The sequence below is a fragment of the Mus caroli genome, chromosome 2 (genome assembly GCF_900094665.2).
Source record: "Mus caroli chromosome 2, CAROLI_EIJ_v1.1, whole genome shotgun sequence".
Lineage (NCBI taxonomy): Eukaryota > Metazoa > Chordata > Mammalia > Rodentia > Muridae > Mus > Mus caroli.
Genome location: NC_034571.1, coordinates 26881387 through 26898453, shown reverse-complemented (window position 1 = coordinate 26898453; position 17067 = coordinate 26881387). Strand labels below are relative to the sequence as shown.

The following is a 17067-nucleotide window of genomic DNA, read 5'->3' as shown; positions in this document are numbered from 1 at the left end:
GTTTGTTTGTTTGTTTGTTTGTTTGTTTGTTTTTCGAGACAGGGTTTCTCTGTGTAGCCCTGGCTGTCCTGGCACTCACTTTGTAGACCAAGCTGGCCTCGAACTCAGAAATCCGCCTGCCTCTGCCTCCCGAGTGCTGGGATTAAAGGCGTGCGCCACCACGCCCGGCTCGCCAAGTCACACTCTTAACTGCTGCTGCTGGACAGTAGAATGGCTCAGGGGATGGAGGCAGCAGAGTCTTTGTGGCTCCCAAATCAGAGAATCAAAAGAAAGGACTCTCAAATTGCTGCTATCAAACGTGAGCACTGTGTTCTGAGAAAGTAGGTGGTGGCTGGGCAGTGAATGTGGCAGCTGTAACCCGGGCTTTCAGGAGTTCCAGGCCAGCCTGGGCTACATAGCAGAACCCTGTTTCAGCAAAAAATTAAAAGGTAGACTAAGCTTGGAGGGATAGATGTCTTCTGACTCTGCCCATCACTCAAAAGGAATCCTCACTTCCCTCGTCCCTGCAGTCCTTCCCTCTGGTGTCCAAACACGGGGAGGCAACCAACCAGCACCCAGTAGCCCCTCCGTGTTACATAAGGTACCCATTACACTCCGTCTGGAACACACCCGTCTCTGTCCAGTTGGTTTTTAGTGATATCAACTAGGGACAAACTGCCTTTGTCCTTAGAACCAGGCAGGCAGGAAGGATATTTCCAATCCTGCAGTGTCCTGCTGGACAGTGCTCCAGAAAGGGACAGCACCAAACAGTCTGTGTGGCCTCACACACACACAAACACACACACACACACACACAACCTCTCCATGTGAGGACCGCAAGGTTAGCTGCTCTATTTTCAGGCTCCCTGCAGGTTGGTACTGGTGCATCTATACCAATTCTCCCTGCTCCATTCTCCAGGTCCTGGAGAGAGAGGAAGCCTGATGCTAAAATTCGACTGATTTCTGGCTCAGAATTAGGTAGACTCAGGATGGTTGTCTTTGCCTTGGATCTAAAGCAGGACATGGACAGAAAGTACGCGCTTGCAGTCCATGCAACTTTGTGGACAGAACCGTAGACAATTAGGAACTGCATGGGTCCCCAAGGGCCAGCCACCTGCTCTGCAGTGATGGATGGTCACCTGCTTCTACAGAGAGGCACCATCCTTCCCAGACTCCTCCTCAAAGAACCTGCCCTAGGGCTGGGAAACTGGTCCCACCTTCCAGGCCCCAGGAACTTCCTGTGTGTCTCAGCTTGGGTAAATAGCTACCAACTAGTTGAGTTGCTAGATAGGTTCACCAGAGCATCTTAAGAGCTGAGTATTTATTTCAAGAAAAACTACAGATGTATGTTGAGGCAAATTGGGGTCATCTCTAGCTTGCTCATTTTCCCACAGTTACCAAGCCCCTGAAATAACTCCAGACAGAATTTCACCTTGGGAAGCCACCCACAGGTAGTAACTTGTTACATGTAAACAGAGGCGGGGCACAGGGGCTCGTGTAGTCCAGACCGGCCTCCTCGTTTCATCAGGTGGCCAAGGTTGACCCTTCTGCCTCATCCTGTAGTTTCTATCTCAAGCTGGTTCCACCAGTCCTGGATTAAGTGGTGGGGACTGAACCCAGGGTTCCATGCATATCAGATAGATGGATTCTCTATCAACAGAGGCACATCCCAGTTCTACAGGTGGTTTTTGGTTTAATGGACTTTTTGTTTGTTTTGAGATGAAGTCTATAGCCCAGGCTAGCCTCCAGCCCACTATGCAGCTGAGAGTGATCTTGAACTCCTGACCCTCCTCCCTCTGCCTTGCCAACGCTGGTCTAGAGGAGATCATCATTGCTTCTGGCTTTGGAAAGGTTTTAACCTTGGTTTCTATTCTGTGCTCCTAAGCCCTTTAGTATGGTGGGACATCAATGGCCACAGTCAACTCTCCCACACAGAACTGATTAAACGTGGGACCCATCACAGGCTTGACCACTGAGCTACACCCCAAGTCCCTAACTCAATGCTTTTAAAGTGATACAAACTCTTAATTCTTCTTCCCCCAGAAAGCAAATATAGATGGGTCTGGAGTTGGGAAGCCAACATGTGGGATGTGCTGGCCACTAACACATCCCTGCTGGGCCCTCTGTGTGGTTGGTGGGGTAAAGACACAGTTGGTATTTCAAGTGTTCCACCAGCTCTTGCCAGAAGCTTTCACAGGGTCTCTGGCTGTGTTCATCACCACTGAAGGCAGACACCACAGTGTCACAGTACAAGCTAGGGACAGGAGAGGAACAAGTATTTATTGTGACATTCTGAACACAGACCAGACTGCGTCACAGTAGTGCAATGAGCTAAGGGCTCTACAACAGAGACTTCAAAAGATGGCAGCCAACAGGGCACGTCCCAGCAGCAGCCGGCCATGGACCCACTTGCCACCTACCACAGTGGGACACTAAATACCCAGGCCTTTGGGGATGAGCTGCTGGTACCCACTTCTGAAGAGACAGGTGGCCACTGGAGCCCTCTTGGTCCCAGGCTCCCCCCTCACCACTCCAGACTTAGCTTTGAACACCCTGCTCTGGAAGTTCTGTTAGGTTTCTCCAGGATCTCAGACATAGGACAATCTCTCTAGGCTCAGCAGGTCCCAGGACCTCTGCAGCAGCCTAGCAGGACACATGCCTGTGTGAGTGGCCACAGATCACATCTCAGAATTGGCTCAAGACACCAAGGCTAGGGGGTGGCTAGGGGACCAGGCTCACTCTAGACCGCACAGAGGGATGAAGAAGCAGCAAACAGTGGGCCAGTGCATGAGGTATCTGTTTTCCCTCCCCCCAGGGTCTTAGGAGCTGCTTCACAGAGCAAATGACAGTTGATCTGCCAGTGGTCTCAGCAGGACAAGGTAGCAGGTCCTCTACCCTCTAAAGCAAAGCTTGCCCTTTCTCTGTCCCACTACAATAGTCAACAGAACAAACACGGGCAGCAGGGGCCTCCATCATGATATAGGGGCTGCTGGCCTACACAAAGAGCCCTGCATCCATTCTGCCCCTGTGTGTAGACATCTACTTCTCTGAGTCCCCAAGGGGTTGGGCCAAGTATACAGCAGATAATACCCAAAAGGTTGCAGCTGCTCCTAGCCCCCCATCCCAGGGGTCAGCATTACCTAAGGGGCAGCATGGGGCTCCTGGGACAAAAGCTGGGCCCAAGTTAGCAAGAGGGCAAATTTGGGGACACAGCGATGACAGTCAGAGTCCTCAGAAGTCCGAGCGAATATATTTCCCAGCACAGCATCTCTCAGGGCGGACCAGCCGCTCTCAGCCTCTGTACCAGGCACACAGCAGCTCAGCTGCAGGGCAGACACACCCTCTGGGGAAATGTCGAACACCAGCCTTCAGGGACAGTGGGCACTCAGCAGGACACAGCCTTCAGAGGGATGCAGGGCTGTCTGGAGAGGGAGTAGGGCCAGCCACAGCAACACAGCATGGCCCAAGTCACAGAGCCCGGGTCTCAGCCTCAATCTTCTGCTCTCCATGCAAACTTTCTGGGTCTGGGAGCTGGGCCACACTCTGCCGGATGGCAATCTCAGGGCCGCCCCCATACAGACTGCTCAGATAGGTCCAGGTCTCCTCAGAAATCTGGCCACAGTCAGCCCCTGTGGAATAGGAGAGGCACCCTTACACAGAGGCCATACTCTGTACCAGGCCAGGGGAACACCTGCCAGGTAGGGAACCTACCTTGGGATGGGGATGGTGCCTCAGGCCCTCCCACAAGCTACTGCACAGAGAAGAGCCAGGACGACAGGACTCTGCCTGTTGACTCTTGTTTCCCAGGGCCAGAGGACAAAGGGTCAACTAGGCTAGCAGGGGGTAGAAGAGGCAGGGTGTGGTGCAGGGCCTGGAGGACCCATACGGAGGCCAAGTGCCTGAAATCCCCCTACATGGCCTGGACTTGGATAAAAGACTTTGAGACAGATGGTAAAGCTTCCTGGAAGGACGGGAACTCTCAGTGGTGACCTGGTGGTCTGAAGGGGGAAAGGGTGGCAGGGCTAGTGGGTCCTGGGAGACTCACCCTGCTTTAGCTGGATATGGCCACTGCCTTTGACCTGGGCAATCCTACTGTTGTCGATGGGCCCGGGAGGCTCTGGAATAGACAGCTTAGTGTTACAGGCAGGACTATCGGACTATCCTTCATCAAGGCGCCCACGGGGCCAGCCTAGCCTCAGGTCACAGCCATGGCTAACAAAGGAAACTTGGTGCACCAAAGCCTTCCTCTTGACTCTAACCCAACCTCTCAGACTCTGGACCCAGAAAAGGGGACACCTAATAAACCTGAGTTCATTTTAGACCAGTGTTTTGGCAATGGCCATCAGTGGTAGCTGCCGTGCACTGAGTGCACTTTTCTGATCCTCCACCTCATCTAGCCCTCAGCGGCTATGGGAATGAGAACTGTTTATATAGGACAGAGGTTTGAGCAGATGGAGAGCATTGCCCAGCTCAGAGCTGATGGAAGGCAAGGCCAGTAGCCAGGCCACAGTCAAAAGCCCAGCACTTTTCCAAACCACAACCGCACTGACTGCTTCAGCCAGCAGGGCACAGTGTGCTGGGCAACAGTGGTCTAACGCTCTCCAGTCCTGGTTGTTCATCCTCTAAGATGGAGGCAAATCCTATCAACATGACACTTCTGGGCTCTGCCAACCTGCCAGGCCCCCAAGAGCCTGGCTATGACAGTGGCCCAATTCCAGGACTGCTACTCTTTACTGGTGACTTTGAGGAATCCTGAGAGCTCACTTATCACCAGGCCATCTTCATTTCTGCACATCCAAGTCCTCCAGCCATCCTAAGGGTCTGGAACCCCAAGGAGGCAATCAAACCCCAAGATCACAGCCTTGCAGGAGGGAAGGGCAGCTGCCCAGGGGTCAGCAGGAGTAGACAGGGGATGTAGGGTAGGAACAGGGCTCTCCCACAGTGGCTAAGAGAGCAGTGGAGCTAGCCTGGAGGAAGCCATGCTCTCTGCATCCCTGGATAAAGCACTAATGCCCTGCTAGGCAGGCCCTATCCCAGAAGGCCTGGGCGGCTACTCACCACTGTCCTTCCCCTTGACGAAGGCCTCCCACTCTCGGAACCAGTGCATGCTGATACAATAGATGACCGCAGGAGACTCCTCAGCTTGGAACGCCTTGTTCAGCTGTGTGGTAAGGCAGGAGGCAGTCAGTCAATCTGTCCCCTGTTCCTCATGACTTCCCAAAGTCCCACCCCAGACCCTGAACCTCTCATAAACACTGGATACCCCAGACAGAAAATCAAGGACTCCTTGACATACTTAAGAAAAAAGAAAATTCATAAGGCTGCAGCGATGGCTCAGTGCTTTAGAGCACTTGCTGCTCTTGCAGAGGACCTGGGTTCAATTCCCAGCACCCATGTGGTAGCTCACAACCATCCATACCTCCAATTCCGACACTCTCCTCTGACCTCTGAGGGCACCAGGCAACACATGGTACACATACATAGATGTACAGGCAAAACATTCAAATACATGAAATCAATCTTACAGAAAGAGGGCAATTCCCCCACTGACCCACCAGGTCATGGCAGATAAGGCCTTTAGCATCTCCTAAGCCGACTAGCTCACAGAACAGACTCTCCTCTTTCACTGACTGGACGGAACATCTGCTCACAAGGTTCGCCATTCCAACAGCTCCAGTGCTTGAGCTGGGCATGAGGCCAGGGCAGCACAGGTGCTAAGCCACACCTATGGGCTGGCACTAGCGCCTCTCCAAGGACAAAAGGAGACCTCTACTATTTTAAATGCTTTCAGACCCATCCTATATCCTGTTGTAACCAGTATGAGGACGGGTACGGTCCCACCCACAGCAATCCCTGTCCCAGCAGCCTCTTTCCTGACAGGCCAGTGCTCCACTCCCCAGGTAGCGAGTGAGCTCTTCACACTTTCCATGAGTCTCAGGCACCTTCCACATGAGAGCCTAGCGATCCTCAGCTAGGAGTGCTCCCCAGGGACAGCAGTACTCCTGTGTCACTCAGCTTGAAACACTGACCCAAGGCACAAGCAGAGCACTATGCACTTCACTACAGCCAGTGCCTCTGCTAGCCTGACTGCACACGGTCCCCAGGTCCCCGTTGCCCACATGCACCTTGATGAAAGTGTCAATCTCCACCCTCCTGCGCTTGGCCAAGGCCTCAATCTCCACCTGGCAGATGGAGCACACATACAGATGGTTCACAGCAGGGCCGCCCCCAAACCTGCTCAGGAAGAGATAGAGAGAGCCAGCATCAGCAGGGAGGTCCCCTCTGTGCCCTCAGCCATCAGCTCTATCATACTCCTGAGCACAGAGGCTGGCAAAGGTCCCCAGTGTCTGCTTCTCTTCAAGGTGTCTAGAGCTCTGCTTCATCCTAAGCGGCACTGGGGCCTCGTGGCCCAAGTGCAGGGCAGTGAGGCTGCAGGTAGAAGGTAAGGTCACCAGCCTTGAGGCCTTACAGGTCAAGGGACTGTTTCTCACCACCCACTGGAGCTGGCAGGAGCTCCTTCCCAAGGGCAGATCCCACAAACCCAGCACCACAGGAACCTGGGTCTGGACTGGGCTACAGGGAGAGCTGCCTACTCTTGGTGTCACTGCACTTGACCCTGGAAGTCCCCAGGCTAGATCAGTCGTCAATAAGTGACCAGTCCCGGCCCCACACCAGGGAGCCTGTGCTGGGTGAGGCTACTGATAGGAGCTTACCACCAACCTCAGCCTTGAAGGCAATACTCAAAGGGCTTTCCACAGCACAGCCCTCAGGCAGACTGATTCTCACTGCCTCCTTCACTGGGACTGAGAAGGCAGGGCTGCTGCTGTGCTTCCCAGCTTCCACCCAAACGGCTCCCAGCACTTGCCTGCTGTACAGGTGCTCCCAGACGCTCTGCGGCAGAATGACCACCAGGTCATCAATGTAGTGGTATTTGTTGGGTGGGATACCTGTGAAGAGAAGCACGGGGGGAGCTGGGGCTTGGCCCACCGCACCCCCCCCCTTCATACCCCTCCCCAGCATGGACTGCTCACCTCCATGGGAGCACAGGAAGGTGTGGTTGGTGATGGGCCCTGGCTCGGCAAAGGTGTTGAATTTGTTGAGCCATTCTCGGGACACGTAGAAGCGGAGCAGGCTGGGTTCCTGCATGGCAGCCAGGGACACTACCTGCTGCCGCTCACGCATGGCCTCCTCACTGCTCTTCCTGGGATGGAGGGTGTGGTATGAGCCACTAGCTGGGGGCAGGTTGTGCATGGACACAAGCCATGCCATGGCCAGGGTGTGTGCAGAGCCACCCTTTAGCATGCTGGGACACCACAGGAAAAGCTCAGACTGCAGCCACAGGGAGACATGCAGCAGGGTCCCCAGTCTCACCTGTAGAACAGCACATAGGCCTCCACGTTCTGTACTACCGTCTCATGGACCTCGGTGACGTACTGGTCATCGAATTCGTACCACTGCCCATTGATCACATTCTGACAGTAGGCAATGTAGTGCCCACCTGAGAGACAAGCAAGAGGCTATGGAGACCACAGGGACTAGGCACTGCAAGCGGGGCCTGGTGGGCCATACTCACTGCCTGCTGTGCCATGGTGACAGATGACAGAGAGGAGGTCATAGGTGGTGACCTGGGACGTGCACTCCTTGGCCAGAAAAGGGCGTAGGTCCAGTCCCTCGAGGGGGAAAGAGACATGGCTGCTGACCTTGAAGGAGTACATCACCTCATGCCGGAAGCGCTTCAGGTGGACGCACAGAATCTGAGGGGAGAGGGCAGGTGCCAGTCATGCTGGGCATCTGGGGGAGATGGCAGGGAAGCTCACAGATAAGCTCCAGCCCAGGTCCAGGCCATTGGACCTGCATGGAATCTATCACACATGTCAGAGACCTACACATGGGAGCCAACAGCCCCATCTTCTAAGGACTGGCAGCCTATGGTGTGGCTGCCAGAGGGACTGGTCCCTGTAGGGAGCCCAATGCTGCCCCAGCCTGCCACGCTTATTTCCCAAGAATTCTGGCACTGGCTTGGGGACTCTGAGGAGACTCTCCAGCACACCATCCAGCCATAGCCTGGGCCTTGTCTGTTCCAACTACAGGAGACTGTACCAGCCACAGCTACCCTGCTCCCTTGGGGAGCTCAGCAAGCCCCAAGAGAAGAATGAATTCAAGTTCAGGGGCACCTGTCACGACGGATCCCTCTGTCAACCGTCCTTGGGGTATCTCAGGCAGGTCTCACGGCCTTCTGTGCATGTGCAGGCCACAGGCCACTCACACACCCTATCCACTGGGACCCTGGCCCGACAAGGCCAGGGTGGCTCACTCACCTCAGGCAGACATAGGACTTTACAGTACTTCACGCCATTCCGAAGCCTACAAAGGAGGACATGAGAGCCTCGGTCAGTGCCTTCCCAACCCCAGTCACCTAGGAAGCCAGCACGGCTAGCTGAGGGAGCCCCAGGCAAGTGCAAGCAAGAGGACTCTGGGACCGGGAAGCTGGGGACAGGCCCCAAGGACAACTTACTTCTTATACCGCTCACTTACTTCTTACACCGCTCACAGCTGTACATGTTGTCACCTGCACAGGGGAGCAGAGGGCCAGAGGTCAGCAGGGATAGGAGATGGGGACAGAAAGGGCAAACGTGAATTACATTCAGGGGGAAAGAAATCCAGCAGGAAGTGACAGGATTCCAGAGATAGTACCAAAAAGAGAAAACAAATCAAACAAAAAAGAGACGATTTGACCCTAGAAGCACTGAAACTCCCCTATGTGCGGGACTACAACAAATGAAAAGGTGGAGGCAAAACAGGAGGGGACCCAACACTGAGGGCAGGCAGGTGCTAGGCTCACACTGTTTACAAAATAAACCGACTCCCTCAAGTTGTCCCCTGGCCTCCAATTGCACAATGTGGCTTGTGAACACACATAGAACAATAAAAATATTTTTAAAAATAGATCAAAAATCTAAGTAAAGGGCTGGAGAGATGGTTCAGTGGTTAAGAGCACTGACTGCTCTTCCAAAGGTCCTGAGTTCAAATCCCAGCAACCACATGGTGGCTCACAACCATCTGTAATGGGATTTAACACCCTCTTCTGGTGCATCTGAAGTCAGCTACAGTGTACTTATGTATAATAATAAATAAATCTTTGGGCCAGAGAGAGAAGAGACTGAGCGAGCGGAGTTGACTGGAGCAAGCAGGGCTGACCAGAGGGAGCAGAGGTCCTAAAAATTCAATTCCCAACAACCACATGAAGGCTCACAACCATCTGCACAGCTCCAGTGTACTCACATAAACAAACAAACAAGCAAACAAATAAATATTTTTTTTAAAATCTAAGTAAAAGTAGAGGCTAAGCCTCTAATATCCCAGGTGTAGTGGCATGCACCCATATTCTCATCATTAAAAAGGTGGAGGGAAATCAGGAGTTCAAATAATCCTCAGCTGCACAGCAAGTATGAGCTTAGCCTGGGCTACACTATGAGGCCCTGTCTCAATACCAATTTTAAACTTCTGTGAATCAACAATATAACTAACAGAATGAAAACCAACTGCTATGGCTGGAGAGATGGCTCAGTGGTTAAGAGCACTGACTGCTCTTCCAGAGGACCCAGGTTCAGTTCCCAGCACCCACACGGCAGCTTACAGCTGTAACTCCAGCCCCGTGGGGTCTTATGTCTTTCTCTAAACTCTGCAGCACTGCATACACGTGGTGCACACCTTCAGGTAAAACATTCAACCTCCCAAGACCTCTGGCCTTTGCACATGAGCGTGTTCACGCACACACACACACACAGAATAGTAAAGCTAAATATAAAAAGGAAAACAATATACGGTAGGGAAGAACACTCGCAAACCCCATCTTTGTGTCCCACTCCTGAAACAGGGTTGGCCGTCCCTCCTCCACACAGCCCAGGACAAGCTTGAGCCCCCGATCCTCCTCTTTCTACCTCTGGGGTGCTGGACTGCCATGTTTGGTTTGTGCAATGCCGGTACAACCAGGCAATCTCTATCAACGGAGCCATTCCTCCAACCCCTCCAATCCCTCCAAATCTGTACCTGACAGGGGTTAATACAAAGACCTCTGCCAGGCAGTGGTGGCACACACCTTTAATTCCAGCACTCAGGAGGCAGAGGCAAGCGGATTTCTGAGTTCGAGGCCAGCCTGGTCTACAGAGTGAGTTCCAGGAGAGCCAGAGCTACACAGAGAAACCCTGTCTTGAAAAACCAACCAACCAAACAAAAAAAGACCTACTAAAACTCAACAGCAAAATTGCCTGATATCAAAACAGACGAAAGACTAGAAGAGATGTCGCCAAAGACTGAAATTGTTGTATGCACACTCGTTGTCGGTGCACATTTAAGCAGTCACCTGTGTGCTCATGTGCAGAGGCCAGAGGTCAACGTTAGCTCATCTTTCTCTATTAAGCTCCACCTTATTCTATGAGACAGGGTCTCTCACCAAACCCCTGGAGTTTATCTAGACTGGCTGGCCAGGAAGGCCCTGGACCCCTCCCCCATCTGCCCACCCTGAGCACTGGAGTTATAGTCACACACCACCATCACTGGCTCTCACCTGGCTGCTGGGCATTTGAGCTCAGCAAACACACTGCCCACTGAGTGACCGCCCATCCCCACTGACAAACAGGCTGTTTTTTGGATTACTTATTTTACTTTCTGTGTACAGGTATTCTGCCATGTATATTTGTGCACCATGTATGCAGTGCTTGGTCAGATCAAAAGAGGGCCGAATGAATGCCCTGGAACTGGAGTCACAGTCAGTTGTGAGCTGCCGAGTGGGTGCTGGAAGCTGAACAACTGCTCCTAACTGCTGCGACATCTCACCAGCTCCCCACCCCACATTTTTAAGACGCAGAGCATCACTGATCACTGGGGATGCAGATGGAAACCACAGTGGTAACGCCTCATGCTCAGTAAGTTCACAGCTATTCAGAAAAAGCAGCAATGACCTGGCAAGAAACGGGGAAGGAAACCTGAGTCGTGTGGACCTCTTCAGGGTCGGGGGATAGGCAGCATGGCACCAAAAGAAAAAAGAAAAAAAAAAAATCTGTGGCGTCCACGGATCTAGCCAGACTATTGCTGAGCACAGGTAGGCAGAGGTCACATCAGTGTTCACAGATGTCCACAGCAGTGGCACTCACAGCAGCCTATGCAGAGGCAGACCAAGTCCACACTGAGTCACAGAGGCTGTGGTTTGTCCACACAACAGATAAAAATGGAAATTTTTATCTTATCCATTAGACAGATAAAAAAGGGAAGAAAGCTCTGAGCCACGTTTCCATGGTGAACTCTGAGGGCGCCGTGCTCCTAAGGAAGCAGGAGGAATCAGAAGAGTCAGTCTCACACTCAGACCAGTGGCTGTGGCTCTGTGCTAGAACACAAGCCCAGCAAACGCAAGGCCCTGCATTCTACCTTTGCATCACAAAAAAAATGTGTTATGTGTGCGGGATGGGGGCAGGGGGCACACATCAAAGTAGACGTTGGCTATCAGGTACTGGAGAAGGGGGAGCAGGAGCTGTTGGATGGATATAGGTTTATATTTGCAAGTTGAAAATATTCTAAGAATGGAGGTGGTAGTGGCTGCATAGTGATGTTAATATACACAACACTTATAAACTAGTAAAATGTGGTGTGGTTTTTTTTGTTGTTTTGTTTTGTTTTGTTTTTTTAAGACAGGGTTTCTCTGTATAGCCCTGGCTGTCCTGGAACTCACTTTGTAGACCAGGCTGGCCTCGAACTCAGAAATCGCCTGCCTCTGCCTCCCGAGTGCTGGGATTAAAGGCGTGCACCACCACGCCTGGCAAATGTGGTGTATTTTTACAACTGGAGAAGAAAAGGTCAGGAGGCTGCTGATACCTGGCTCCATAGGTAGAGGTGCTTGTCACCAAGCCTGACAACCTGAGTGTAATCCCCAGAGCCACACTTGGGAAGGACAGATCAACTCCATACTAGGAGAGTGGTCTGCGCACACACTAAGTAAATAGATAAATAGTTTTAAACTACATTTGGGCATCCAAGCTGGTCACGGTGGTACACACCAATAACCGCAGCTAGAGGAAGCAGAGGCTAGAGGATCAGTAGTTTATGGCCAGTCTGGGCTACACAGTGAATTTGAGGCCAGCTTGGGCTGCAAGAGACTCTCAAAACAAAACCAAAAAACCCAAATACTCAAGGAAGCACAGAGCTTAAGTGAAACATCCCTTCTGTCCACTGAACTGGTGGAAAATAACAACAGGTCAACAGCTAAGAGTCACAGGCAGCAGTTTGGGAGGCCAGGTATCCAAGCGTGCCCCGGTAGATAGCAGGTGAACATTTACCTATCTCCTTTGTTTTCTTGTTTCTCATGTAGCCCAGGCCTCAGGTAGTGAGGTCTAGAGCTCACTATGTAGCCTAGAATAACCCTAAAGCCCAATCTTTTGCCTCTACCTCTGAAGCACTGGGCTGTAAGTATGCACCACCACCCCTGCCCCGTAAGCTATCAGTGGAATCTAAGAGGGTCAGTTCCATAAAGCAAAGTGGCCCTGGGTCCATTAGGTCTGGGCTGCAGACTAGCTGAGGCACAGCCCCCAACGGGCTCTACCTACACAATCCCCTCTCTCTCTAGCCAGGCCACTCACCCTTCAGCTCATCAGCAGCAAAGAAAGCAGCGAGGCAGTCTTCTAGTGTGACAACAGGTCCCCAAAACCAGCTGGGGGTACAGGATACTACAAACCTAGACAGACAGGAAAGAAACGATAGTGCTGGAGGCCCAGGGCATGGGGTATGGCAGTCGGTTTAGGACCTGTCTGGCAGCCTGACTCAGCCTGGAGCTGGACATTTTGTATACAAAGGCTTGGAGGGGGGGGTGGGGGTTACTGCTCTCGCCCTAAGCCAGCTGCCTCAGGGGTTAAGGAAGTTGCCTGTGGCTTCGGATCAGGCCTTGGTAGGTGAGATGGTGCCTCTTTTTTTATGTGCTGCTTGGTCACTCTCTGGGTTGTCACTTGTTTTCCACCTTCAAGGGGTGTCTAGTCCAGGCTATCCCAAAGTGACCAAGACCCTGAACCCAGCACACTCCTCTGTATCTTCTGGGCTCCAGCTCCCTTGATCCATGGGCTCTCCATGGCCCCATGAATACTTGTCCCTGCCTTGCTGTAGACCCAGGAAAGCCAGGCCAGACTGGAAGCCCCAGCTAGCAGGAGGATGGGCATACCGTCTGATGTACTCCACGATGAAGGCCAGCCAGCCCTGGGAGGAATAGCCGTCCCCACAGGCACCTGGCTTGGCTGGTACATTCTGGTAGATGGCAGAGTGGAGTTTGGCTAGATCTTCCTTGCCAGGGATGGGCAATGACAGGTCCTGGAATGTCTCCACTGTGGTAGACACCTAAATGGTGAAGATCAGCCTGCTGCCCATTCCTGCCAGGGTCTGCTGCTCAGACAGGTAAAGCAGACAGCCTGCTCCTGGGAGGGGGAATGCCATGGGAGAGTCCATCCTGCCCAGGTGGTAAGCGATGCCAGCCTCCCCTAGGTACCTACCCGGTCACAGGTAAGACACTGCACCAGGCTGAGGACAGAGCCATTGAAGACGTCTGAGATGACACTGCGGTAGCTCTGCTCCTTCCGCCTCCGGCCACCAGTGCTTGGCACCTGGGCTAGGAGCACAGCACAGGGCTAAGCCAGTCTCCCCTGCCTGGCAGGCATAGGCACAGACAGTGGACTCCTCAGCCACACTGTGGCACCCTCACTGTTTACATCCTTCACCCCTTGGCACCTCAGCGCTACTGTTTATAAAATGGGGCTCCCTCTCACACCCCAAGGCTGTTCCAAGGGCTCAAGGGCTCAAGTGAGCAGCACACAGCCTAGACAAAGGTTGAAGTGCCCCAAACTGGTCACTATGTCACCCCCAGCTGAGTTCATCACTGCCCCGAACCTTTCTTGAGCACATACGACGGCCCCATCCTCACAGGGCTTGCACGAGGAGGGCTGCTGGACAGCTTGGAGTGGCCCTCGTGGTGGTGGTGAGCAGGGCTGCAGGGACGAGAGGAGCTGCGTATGTGGGCTTCATTGTCTGGTTCTGGGGACAAGAAGGGGAAGTTCTGGGCCAGGGTGGCCAAGCTGGTGCCCTCCATGCCAGCTCTGAGGCCAGAGCAAGAGAGCCTGCCAGCATCTCCTCCTAGGCATAATGCCTGACTCCCCATCTTCCTGTATGTCTATCCCTAACCCCATCCAACACACGGGGATGCCATCCAGTCCATTTCCAACTGAGGTCCAAGACTAGGCAGGGCTGTGGCTGCTCCCAGCCTGTGAGGAAGGCTTGGGGGCGGAGTCTAACCCCACCCCTCACCCTCTAGCATGTTAGTGCTAGGCAGGCAATGGGCACAGGGCTTACAAGCTGTGACTTCCCAGTGGCCCAAACACTGACATGGCTGACAGATACCTGGGGTCTGGCAGGGGCTGGTAGACCTTGGTGATGGTGGCTGGGCCTCTCTGGATTGCTCATCAAGGGAAGCCATGGCCGTGTCCACATCTGCATCCTCATCCACTTGCTCTGAGTTGGTGCGCTGCTGGCCCCAGGAGAACTTGCGGTCCTTCATCCGCTCCTTCTCAGAGATGGCTCGGCCCGCCTCGTCTGAGATCAGCAGCTCCATCTCGGCCTTTGAGCTGCCTCCACCACGCCCCTGCCCATCACCGTCACCCCTGTCACTGCTCGAGTCACAGGACAGAAACTCATCCTCTGACGGGCTCCGGTCGCCATCACGCCTCTCATCTGTGTCACTGGAATCGGAGTCCCGAGCATCGGTGAGTGCTACCATAGCAGCGACCATGGGCTCCTTGAGCTCCTCATGAAGCTGGTCCATTAGGCAGCGTAGGAACTCCTGGGTATCCTGCAACCAGGATCATGTCATGGGGGCTTGTCAGAGAGAGAAGAGCCATCGTGGGCACTGCTGCTTCTTTCCACAAGGTCCTTGCAAGCAGTGGGCAGACAGGCAGCTTAGTCCCCTGCAGCAGTCTCCACCATAGTTCTGTTCCAGTCCCCTCCCAGCCAAGGTTCAGAGACACTAATGGACTCCTCCCAGGTCACACAGCCAGGGGACCACAGAACCAACTCCAACTCTGCTTAGGGACAGTGTTGGAAGAGGGATGAGCCATTGAGGTCTCCTTGGTCCTTAAGGAGGTCAGCAGGGCAGCAGAGACCCCAGAAAGATGAAAGTGCAGGACTCTGAAAGCCAGACCTGTCAAGAGTACTGCACTGAACAATGCTACCCAGCACAGACAGCTGATCCCTTCTCTACTGTTGCATCTTCCTGCTTGCTCACATGCCACACCCTGTGTGTGACACAGTGGCAGGAGAGGCCTGCAGGCAGAGTCCCACTCTCCTGACTCACATGGGTAGGACAGGGACTGAGTTGCCTCCCCTACAAGTATGGTGTCATCTTGAGGACCCGGTATCTAATTCAGCCCTGCAGGAAGCTAGGAGGTGGCCTGCCAGCAGAGCCTCCCTACTGAGGTGGTGATGGCAGCTGACCTCAAGGGCTGAGGGCATTGGGGGACATGGGCGCCAAGCCTCACTGCAGCCTGAATACCTCCAAGCTACTCCTGGAGCACATAAGAGAAGTGGGTTCCACCTTGGATGGAAGTCCTGGGAGAGGTCAGGACTGAGTGGAGACAAGTCCTAGGCTAGCTTCCACTGTTCTTTCCTTTCACAAGAATTCTCAAGCCACGTGGAAGCACATGGAAGCCTATGACCACCAAGAGAGGCCTAGAGCTGTGCCTGGCTTTAGACTCAGAGATGTCTAATGTCCATAAGGATGTCTATGGACCAAGAAAAACAGTTTCTGCTGGGATCCAGATGGATGCCACCAAGAGCCAAGAAGCACCACTGGATGGTGTCCATCCTGCCTGAAGATAGCACAGCTCTGTCCAGAATAAGGGCCACATTGTGGTAAGGGCTAAGCTCAACTTACCCCACCCCGCCACTATGTGCTGTGTGACCTGGATGAATAGTCTCTGAGCCTTGCTCATCTGTGACACTAGACAAGTGGTCACTGGGGTCTCCACTTCACTAAACAGGAAGTACAGAGGCAGCTTGAACTTTCCCAGGGCCCCCCAGACTGGATTGGGTGGCAGATGAGAGAGAAGGCACCCCCAGTGCCTACCCCTTCATCTGAGGGACCAACATATAAGCAGTGGAAGAGGTGACCAGAACAGGTCCAGCTCTGACTGCCATGAGTCCCTGCCTCACAGCAGGTCCCGTGGGCTCTACATGCGTTGAGAAACTCATGGCACATTCTTGGTTTCATAATTTCCTTCCTTTCTTGGCTTCCCGGGAACTCACTGTTCCAGGGAACACAGTGACTAGCCCTAGACTCCAGAACCCCACCTGACTCTGCCTCCAGAGTCCTGGGACCAAAGGGGTGTGCCACCATGCCTAGCACATGATTTTCTAAACAGGACCAGCCTGCTTTCTCTATATAGTGAGTTCCAAAGAAACCAGATTTACATAGTAAGGCCCTGTTTTTAAAAAGCTCCCAGTAGCCGGGCGTGGTGGCGCACGCCTTTAATCCCAGCACTCCGGAGGCAGAGGCAGGAGGATCTCTGAGTTTGAGGCCAGCCTGGCCTACAGAGTGTGTTTTAGGATGGCCTTACATAGAGAAAGTTACAAACAAACATCACGTAGCAACAAAACAAACAAACATCACCTCCCCACCAACAAAAGGAAAAAGGATGGTTCTATATGTAGAGTATCTGCAGTGCAAACCTCAGGGCCCACCTCTGACTCCATGCCCAAAAGAGAGAGGGGCATAGTGCTGCATGCCTACAACCCCAGAGCTAGGGAGGCAGAGGAAAGAGGGTCCTGGTTAGTACATTTAGCCTAATTGTGTGGTCCGGGTTGCTAAGTGATCTTCTCCCAGAAAAATAAGGTAGCGAGCAACTAAGGAAGTACATCCAACATCAGCCTCTGCCCTACACACACACACACACACACACACATACACACACATACACACACACACACATACACACACATACACATACATACACATACACACACATATACACACATACACACACACATACACATACATACACACACATA

The 17067-nt window shown here is 53.1% G+C and overlaps 1 protein-coding gene across 5 annotated transcripts in view; it reads right to left on the bottom strand.

The window, feature by feature from the left end:
* Positions 1 to 1109: 1109 nt before the first annotated feature.
* Usp20 (ubiquitin specific peptidase 20) overlaps positions 1110 to 17067 on the bottom strand; it is a 43467-nt gene continuing 27509 nt past the window's right edge. For 3 of the 5 annotated variants that reach the window (XM_021185598.2, XM_029473481.1, XM_021185595.2), the window contains exons 11-25: positions 14407 to 14854; positions 13900 to 14043; positions 13506 to 13621; positions 13181 to 13353; positions 12609 to 12703; positions 8515 to 8548; positions 8298 to 8343; positions 7553 to 7733; positions 7351 to 7477; positions 7011 to 7180; positions 6845 to 6926; positions 6105 to 6213; positions 5038 to 5140; positions 4025 to 4096; positions 1111 to 3608 (exon numbers count right to left, since the gene is read on the bottom strand). In XM_021185598.2, the coding sequence (XP_021041257.1) occupies positions 3448 to 3608; positions 4025 to 4096; positions 5038 to 5140; positions 6105 to 6213; positions 6845 to 6926; positions 7011 to 7180; positions 7351 to 7477; positions 7553 to 7733; positions 8298 to 8343; positions 8515 to 8548; positions 12609 to 12703; positions 13181 to 13353; positions 13506 to 13621; positions 13900 to 14043; positions 14407 to 14854 (2061 nt within the window). In that variant the 3' untranslated portion in view covers positions 1111 to 3447. Of the gene's footprint in view, positions 3609 to 4024; positions 4097 to 5037; positions 5141 to 6104; positions 6214 to 6844; positions 6927 to 7010; positions 7181 to 7350; positions 7478 to 7552; positions 7734 to 8297; positions 8344 to 8514; positions 8549 to 12608; positions 12704 to 13180; positions 13354 to 13505; positions 13622 to 13899; positions 14044 to 14406; positions 14855 to 17067 lie in introns of all 5 variants that reach the window. The other 2 variants (XM_029473484.1, XM_021185591.2) reach the window with 1 other exon arrangement.